This window comes from Hakea prostrata, chromosome 4 (assembly GCF_041222555.1).
Source record: "Hakea prostrata isolate BN-2017 chromosome 4, UWA_Hpros_2, whole genome shotgun sequence".
In the NCBI taxonomy this organism is placed as follows: domain Eukaryota; kingdom Viridiplantae; phylum Streptophyta; class Magnoliopsida; order Proteales; family Proteaceae; genus Hakea; species Hakea prostrata.
This window is the reverse complement of record NC_142603.1, coordinates 11118585-11127587: the sequence shown is the minus strand read 5'-3', so window position 1 is coordinate 11127587 and position 9003 is coordinate 11118585. Positions and strand designations below refer to the sequence as shown.

Below are 9003 nucleotides of genomic sequence, written 5' to 3'. Positions count from 1 at the left end.
TGTAACACCCCTAAAAGAAAGGAACTAAATAGGGAAGGAAAAAAAACTTTGAATTAGTAGGGTTTAAAATAGAAAACTATGTTTTGATGTGAAAAATATGAGAATGTCTCTTTTGGAAGATGGCATTTTTTCGACTTTTCAAAAAAATTAAAAACTTGCCAAAAGCTTCGAATTGTTTAGGAGAAACACAAGAAATTGATTAGATTACACATGCATGATTTGGCCTCTTTTTTTATTTTAAATTATTGGCTGTTTTATTCCAAAGATGAAAAGAAAGAAAGAAAGAAAAAATGAGATAAACACATTAATTAAAGTTATTTGGTCAATGGAAATGTTATATGGAGTTTGAATAAGTACATGATAATCAAGGTGGGGGTCAAGGATTTCATATATCTGTAAGAAAAATCAATCTGAATAAGTGGGCAAGAAACATCAAACCTAACTAGAGCTAAGATTAGTCTGCTTAACTTTTTGATTTTTAGTAAGCATTGCTCTGCTTAACTTACGTGCCACTTCAACTGATTAAGACAACATTTTTTTTTCAACGAAATTAAGACTACATCTTAATCAGGATAATTTTTAACCATTTAAATATTTCATGATATTTCATCTTTAATGTGAAGAAATTTAAATTATTGACTTCATACTATAAAATATTAGACTAACTATTTTTTTTTTTAATGCACTGAATCACGTGTTATTTTATTATTATTTTGGAGGTAAATTATTGGACAACTGTCATTTATCATTTTTCAAGTATGAAATAGCAAGCACTAAAAACTATGTTGAAAATAACCTGGAAGTAAACAGTTTACCAACGAGAGAGGAAATAGGCTTACACAGTCATGCTCACCATTGACTGCGCCTGCTGAACCAACATCAACCGAACTAGAAGCCTGAACCAGATAGTTTAGGAACATCATCTAGAATATTACAAACATCCAAATGAGAAGAACCAAACCCCCCTAAAAAATTAATTATTTCCTGTTGTTAGAGTTAAATTGAATCCATTGGACCAACTGTTACGAACACCATAAACTGGAAACCTATAGAAAGCGTTTGCTATACTCTCGAGTTTCCTTTAAAATGGTTGGAAAACCAAAATCGAACCGGCACCCGGCTAACGGTTCTGTTTGGCTCACTACATGCAATAAAAGTCGAATCGAACCAGCTAAATTAAGTCAAGACTAGTGATTTGAACCAATAGTGGTCCGTGGTCTACGCTTTAAATCATAAGGCGTCCTCAAATTCTAGTTTTGACACGTCATTGTTCACTCCCTCTCCAGTCTCCACTTCATACTGTTCTTTTCATGAAGTCAAAGGGGTCCACTTAAAGTCATAAATCCAATTACTACCCAACAGCTGGAAAAGGACTAAGAATCCTCTCCGGGTTTTGTAATTGAAGAAAAGATATCAACATTAAGTGGTGGATCGGATCTAGATTACGTGGCATTAATTTTGCTTTCACATTGCCTAAATAGCCTTCGCAGAAACGTCATAACAGTTGACGAAGATTTACCAGATGCAACATCACACGCCACAAGTGTAAAACTCCTCTTCAGTAGAAGTGTTTAGCAGAAGGCGGTGAAGCAGTAGAGACTAGAGAGAGAATGACGCCGGCGGAGCCACCGTTGTACGACTTACTGTGGGGTCCATCTGCTGCTGTAATCAATCAGACACCGGCGGCGAGGCTTCCGGTTGATTTCAGTCCTCCTCTAATTGCCATGGTGGTTGTGGTCGCCACCGCTTTCCTGGTGATTACTTACTTCCGGCTTTTCTACCGTCACCTCTTCTGCCCGATCCTCAATCTCATCAAACGGTTGAGCCGGCGATGGAAACGATGGCGCCACCGCCACTCGTATGATCCATCCGCCGGTGACATCGAATCAATTACATCAAACGCTTTATTCGACTCCCACCGCCGCCGCCACCGCCGCCGGAGGCTACCATTTTCTCTCCCCTCCTTACGGCCTCGACGAGATGGTAATCAAAACGATTCCTCTCTCTGTTTACACCACAAGCAAGAAATGGTCGTACGATGCCGCTCGCGATTGTGCCGTTTGTCTAATCGAATTCGAAGACAACGATTACGTCCGTACACTCCCTGTCTGTGCTCACGCCTTTCACGTTGATTGCATCGACATGTGGCTCAGGTCCCACGCCAATTGTCCCCTCTGCCGTGCCGGAATATTTCGACCGGAGTCTCCATTCGTTCCTATGATGGCAGGCAGAATACGGCCAAGCCTAGACGAACGAATCTTAGAGAACCTATTCCTCGAGCCAGTAAGCGGACGAGCGCCGGAATCCGAAATTGCCGCCTCCATCGAAGAATCATCCGCATCAATGATATCGCCAAGAAGAAACGAGAGCGAAGGTAGGTATAGCTATAACTACAACGTTGGTCGTGATCCTCTGTTAAAACGATCCTACTCGTTCGGCTTCGAGCGCAACCTCGCTGCGGATCGGTTGTTATTGGAGCCAACTACAGCTTCACCCTGGAGATATCGCCGAGCGAGCTTCTGGAGCAAGAGACCATCTCCGTTCAGCTCGTTGTCGTTGGGAAAATCTAGGGTTTTCTCATTCCGGCAATATAGAGGATTGAAATCACCGTTCTTCAGACGGAGATCAGCTTTCTTTCCGTTATCGGAATCGAGTTTGAGATTCACCGGCGGTGGAGGATCATCTCGAAGGAGCAAATCGTCGGCGAGTCCGATGTTCATGAGAACGTCGATTGGGAACGGTGTGGGTTTCTCGTCGACTTCGAGCAGGTTAAGGTGTGGAGACCCAGAAGCGTTATTGTCGCCGGACAGATTCAGTAGACGGTAGATAACATCGCCACGTGGAAATGATCGACTGTCAACGGAGAAGATCGACGGAGAAGTTGATTGAGATTGAGGAGAGTTGAATCGTATCGGAAATCGAATGGGCCCCGTTTAATTAATGAGGGTCGCATGCAAGAATTAATGGTGATCGGCACTGTTGTTGGCTACTGGCATCTGTGTTAATGAGAGAAGCATTTAATGAGAATTGACGAGAGAGAAGAAGAAAATTGGACTTCTGTGGAAGTAAGAATCTCTCTGATCGTTCTCTATTCTTCTCTTTCTTAATTCTCACCGTCGTTTTTCTGGTTCAGTGGTTGGGATTGGAGAGTACGATTATCGAAGCTGGGTCGGTGGTGGAAGCTCATAAATGCGACCCTAGTGGTGTGGTGTCGCAGCCTCGCAGGCAGTTTTAAAAGTTGGGGAAATCATAGACGTTAATGTGGTTTCGATAGGTTTCCATCTTTGAGGTGTGAACAAAAAACAGATTATTTGTTTGACGTGGAAGGCGACACATTATAGTCAAGAACAGGGCACGAAAAGGACTCGTGAGGTAATTCAAGTCTTCTAATTTTCTCAAAATTGCTTGGTTTTTCTTTTTCACTTTCTTGACCCCATTGTGATTGAAATACCATGAGAATGGCAGCTACCACAGTCACGAAATAACTACATTTCTGTTTGCTGTTTTATCTCCAAAAGGAAAAACTGAAAATTTCAATGCATGGGCATTTACACAAAATATCCTCCCGAGTTTTCTTTTCGATGCCCAATTAGAAGCAAAGCAGATGTTTTCAATCTTTTATTAGTTATTAGGCAACTTGAGAAGATGGCAATTCCATTAAAATTTAGAGAAGTAGCAAGATGGATAGCATTCCAAATGATTTGAGTTCCATAACCTCACCAAAAGTCAGGAACTTGTATCACTCGTGGCTGCTATAAAATTTTTTTTTGAATCCCATATTATGCAGCTTCTTGTACTTTAAAAGGTATTATTTTTCTAAGAGCATCACTAAAAATTTTATAGGTGGAGAGCAGTAGATCCGAACTTGAGGTAGCAACCGTTGGATTTTGGAGTTTAACTTCAGTGCTGCCAACGGTCGAGATTTTGATCTCAACCATTGGCAACCGGTGTTGTGCATTTAATGTGTAGCATTAGAGTTTGCCTCTGAATTCTTTAGTTTTTATAAGTTGTTACTTTACCGTAGATAGTGTTTCAAATAAGTTGTTTGAAGGTAGCCAGAGTGGCATCAAGGGAAAGGGTGCTCCATTCTTATAAGTCTGATGTTTAGTTACTCCCTGGGGTTACAGTTTTGTACTTGTTATAAATGAATTGTAGTCACTATTGAAAGTTGTCTCCTAAGTCTGTCCACATCAATCCTAAGGAGAGGCACCTTTCAACATCACTTTATGATGGTATCTTTATTTTCTTCATAGATAAGAAATTCATTTTCCAATCGATTTATTGTTTTGGCTGATATTAAAAAAGTAAATATTTAGTTTAACTTTATTTATTTTTTGTAACAACAAATATAGACGATAAATTTTAATAATGATTTACTCAATAAGATATTTTAATTTATTTTACTTAATTAAAATTTATTTTTAAAAATAATTATTAAATTCTAAATTTTGTGATAATTTTTCTTGCCTAATTAAGTTTCTCTTGTGAACTATCTAAATTATCCTCAAGCCTTTTATATATGTATTTAGTTATATTTTTTACATTTTTTAATTTTTTTCATTATTCAATTCCTAAAAAGTATGTACACAATCTCTTAAGTTTGAAAGTTTTTTGTAAGACAGTATTTGGTAGGGCTCTTCTTTTTTAATTTTTACTCAAATAAATGGAAATGGTAGTGTTTGGTGTAATTTATACAATATCTGAATTTACTGATTTCAAACTTACTTATACAAATTAAAAGCACGTGGGATATATTTACAACTTACTTCCATTGAAAAGATTCAATGCTTGATGGTAATTTGGATAGTTATCATAAATTTTAGACTTAATAATTATTTAAAAAAAAATTATTTGAGTAATATATATATATATATTTTATTGAGTAAATCTTTTTTAATATTTTTTTCTTCATTTAAGTGGCATTTGAAAGGGGATAGCTTTGATTTGAGATTTGAGAAGCATAAAAGTGACTTATGGGAAACATGCATGAGTATGAGCAGGGATAGTGCCACAAAGCCGAAAAAAAAATTTCCGTATTTAAATGTGATAGATTATTATTCAACGGTGAATATGGATGATAGATTAATCGAATACATTTAAGAAGCAAGCTTATTCAACGGTGAATATGGATGATAGATTAGTCGAATACATTTAAGAAGCAAAGCTTAACCATTGAATGGGTAGTTCAATTGATAATTCTAATGTCTCTTATTGAATAAGTCATAAGTTTGAACATCCCTATGGTATATGTAATAGTCTCATCTCCCGTTATAAAGAGTTATTAATTTCACAAAAAAAAAAAATTTAAAATTATATATATTTTTCAAGAAGAAGTGGTTCTCTTGCCAAACTGAGCAACTCTACAATAATAAAGCGTCAAAATTACAATTTCAGTAATATACTCAGCAACACAGTGTTTCTCGTAGACCCAAACGATACCTATAATAAGGCAACTTGGTCTTTTGTTGTGCTATTTCACTCATCTAGCGAACATGCAGAAATTTACAATAATACCCAACGTTATAGCTCAATTGACAAAGGAACGTGTGGAAGTCAGCATATGTGTTAAAGTTTATTTTCTTAATTATTTATTTTTAAAGCCACACTATTTTGAATTCCTTTTTGTCTTCTATAAGATTTGGGGTTAAAGTTTCTCATGTCCTTGGAGAAGTCTATGTTGATGTACATTAGATATCAAGGATGCCTCTAATACTGAAGGGATTGTTGATCTACTTACCGAGTCCTCCTCTAGAGTTGAAAGAGATCCTTCAAGTAGATCGTTCAGATTATTCCTTTGAGTAATTTTTTCTTCCGTTTTAGTCTTTTCATGTGATTGTAAAAAAAAAAAAAAAAATACCACATCTTTTTTGAGTTCTTTTATGTCTTTTACAAGATTTATGCCTAAGATTTATGGAATATTGCTACTTATAAAGTGAAATTAGTGAAAGGTTGTTAGTCTCATAAGAAATTCTTTATTCTCTCAATGGTGGATTCATTCCAAATCTCTGGTTTGTATTTGTATGTATATATTCTCTAAAATCTAGATATTTGTTTAATATATTTCTTATTTAAACAAGCAATTTTTGATATTGCATAATAGGTAGGCTTATGCCCACTCCTAGAAGATTCGAATTCTGGTCTCCTATTTAGAGTTATAGATATTTACTAAGCTAGAGTTATAGATATTTACTAACTAAGCTATCCCTCCAACTGAAACTTGTTCCTGTGGAATCTCTTTCATAGCTTTTCCATTTTTGGACCCATGGCCCTATCCTGCCAAGGAATTTTTTTTTTCCGGTCAAAACTCATAGAAAGATGCCTGCTTTTTACCAATTTAACCCCCAATCTTAGGGTAGACTGGGAAAGTTTTTCGTACATACTCATCAATGGAGTCAAAACGTTTCTACAACCGTTTGATAGGAATAATCATATATAATTCTCATTCATCCATCGGTTTTTACATACGTTATCCACCATGCGCAGCCGTTTAGGGACCATGAGTAAGTATACAAAGAGAATATATGCTGTGTCAAGTGGACCAAACTCCTTTAATTTTGAGCGTCTACTCATTTTAATGGCTCTCATTTTAATGGTATTTAAGATTCATTTACACTTTTGACCCAAAAATATTCATTTACACCATTAATTTTCTGGGGACTCTAAATCTCCAAACCAGAGTATTGAAGATTCACCAAGATGGACGGTCTGGATCCGACAATATCACTCACGTGTTTAAATAGCGAAAACTAACTCAAGTAGTTCTAAACATTCTCCTGAAGAACAGTAGTAATCTCAGATCCTAAAACACAGTTCACAGTGATCTCTTTCAGATCATAGAGAAGCTGGAAACAATTAAGGTAGGTAAGGGAAGGGATCCATCAGGATGATAATGTTTTACGTCTCTCTATTCCACTTAAACTGAAACTGTTTATTTATTTCCTTTTTTCTTTTTCATTCCAATTGCAAGCAAGGACAAGAGGATATACAAGGAAAGGAACACATCCGTTAAAGTAAAAGTGAACCCACAAAAGATTTTCTAACCTGTTTTTGACCTGATTCTTCTCATTTCACTGCTATATCTTACAGGGATTGGAGAACGGGATGTTAAATGGGTTCATGTGAAATTTCGCATGGCAGAAGTTTATGGAGTGAACGATCATGATGCGCCATTGCAACTGGAGAGATAATCTTTGCCGCAGATCATATACGCCATGGATGTAGTTGAAGTGATTCCAGGGTCCTTGGGAACCAGTACCAGCTTGTCTTTGCGATTGGGGCAGACCCTTTTTTCCTCCGCTGCTCTTCTCTTCATGTCTTTGGGAGTTGAATTTTACAACTACACTGCTTTCTGGTAGTCTCCTTAATTCTCTGATTTTCCTGTTTTTTCCTTGAGGCGTTCCTCCTCTGTTTTCCTCTGCATTTTGGGTATTCTTTTTTCAGTTATTATGAGGTTAGATCAATCCCCTGTTTTATTTCTGGTTTGTCTGTGGTGACAAATTAAATTAATTGGTTATTCTCATGAAATTTATTGAATCCGACTTGTATGATAACCCAATAAACCATTCATCTGGTTGATTCTTAGTTAAAAAAATTAAAAATCTAGTTCCCTCTGTTTATTCCAAATTAATGTTTAATTGGGAGAGGAGACTATCCGTTTCAAATCCAGGGTAGTTCTGTAATGGATCTTTCTTAGGCCTCCACACGACTAATGGGTAATTCTTTCTAAATTCTGATCAGTAACTTGTGGATTTGCTTCACTGTTCATTTCTCATTGTTATTTTCTGGTCATTGAGTATACAATTTCATTAGTGAGGAAGATAAATTAATCCATGGACTTGGCTCAAATACAGATAAAGAGAAACAGTAGCTAGACGAATTGAATATGTTTTTTTTTTTTTTGGTTACCTGATTTGTCAAAATGTGAACTTTGCAGCTTCTTGGTGACAACCATGGGTCTATTGATTCCATGGAGTTTCACATTGGCAGTGATGGATGGGTTCTTGGTCATTTCAGGATGTCCTCTTCGTCTCTCAAGAATAGTATTGGTCGTTGTTGTAGGAGATTTGGTAATCCTTCTTTTGATTCTTTTGCTTTCATTTTATGACTCCAGGTGTTGTTCTGTTCTTTTGCTTTCATTTGATGACTCCAGGTGTTGTTCTGTTGTTCTGCAAATTCCTGCAACAGGTCTTATCGATCCTCACACTGGCAGCAGCCTGTTCATCAGCAGGTGTCATACATTATTTGCTCAACGGTGATGGGCTTGACTGTACTTCGAAGTATTGCTGCAGATATGAGCTATCTACTGCAATGGCCTTCATGTCTTGGTTACTCTCAGCTGTTTCATCTCTTTCCAATCTGTGGGTACTTCCCTCTTTGTGATAAAATTGTGGTGGTCACCATTTGATTAATTCAGTAAAAATGTCAAATTGGTGTTTGATTTTTTGTTCAAGTGATCAAGCTAAGCTAAAGCAAGTATTCCTTCCGGTGTTTGTGAAGTTCTCAAAACTGAATATACATAGAATTCAATAGACAGCAGTTCACAATTGTATATGCGTGCACATAATTTACACTGGGCATCATCGATCCATTGCTAACTTTGGGTGGGATTTGGTCTTGACTGGATATATTCACGTTTGAATTGTAGAGTTGGTCATCCATTTATGTTTTAAAGCATGGATTTGATGAATTACAGCCAGATTTGCTGGGATTGTAATCTTGATATTTATCAAGATTAGTAACCGGCGAGAGAATTCCTCTCCTAAACTAAAAGTACTCCGAGTGGCAATCGATTAAATGAAGTTTGAAAAGATTTTTTCAGAATACATAAATCTAGCAGGATATTATGTATGAAAGGAAATTGAATTATTTCATTTCAAAATTAAAATTTTTTTGATTAGTCGCTTGTCATGAATCCACAAAGAGTAATTTTAGTAGAGCCGTATTTCAAAAAACAAAAAACGAAAATGCCTTTGTACCCAAAAATGCCCTAGGGTAGGAGAGCTT

The 9003-nt window shown here is 36.6% G+C and overlaps 2 protein-coding genes across 3 annotated transcripts; both read left to right on the top strand.

Annotated features, from left to right (window-relative positions):
* Positions 1-1383: 1383 nt before the first annotated feature.
* Positions 1384-4284, top strand: LOC149017849 (RING/U-box superfamily protein). The gene is given in 3 exon segments (XM_089152172.1): positions 1384-1916; positions 1918-3065; positions 3134-4284. Coding segments are annotated over 2 exon segments (1215 nt in total). The 5' UTR covers positions 1384-1610; the 3' UTR covers positions 2827-3065; positions 3134-4284.
* On the top strand, positions 3287-8523 carry LOC149017848 (CASP-like protein 5C1). Of its 2 annotated transcripts, none has more exons than XM_089152173.1 (4): positions 3287-3372; positions 7087-7351; positions 7934-8066; positions 8185-8523. In XM_089152173.1, exons 2-4 carry the CDS (start codon positions 7212-7214, stop codon positions 8377-8379), a joined length of 468 nt encoding a protein of 155 aa, XP_089008299.1. In that variant the 5' UTR covers positions 3287-3372; positions 7087-7211; the 3' UTR covers positions 8380-8523. The 2 variants fall into 2 exon arrangements, with proteins under 2 accessions (XP_089008299.1, XP_089008300.1); XM_089152174.1 differs by lacking the exon at positions 3287-3372 and adding an exon at positions 6779-6857.
* The last annotated feature ends 480 nt before the right edge of the window (positions 8524-9003 follow it).

Bases quoted from the DNA above. Each gene is read 5' to 3' on its own strand.
- LOC149017848 (XM_089152173.1), top strand. From the start codon at position 7,212: ATGGATGTAGTTGAAGTGATTCCAGGGTCCTTGGGAACCAGTACCAGC. The intron at 7,352-7,933 runs GTAGTCTCCTTA...TGAACTTTGCAG, and splicing joins TACAACTACACTGCTTTCTG to CTTCTTGGTGACAACCATGG. The intron at 8,067-8,184 runs GTAATCCTTCTT...TTCCTGCAACAG, and splicing joins TCGTTGTTGTAGGAGATTTG to GTCTTATCGATCCTCACACT.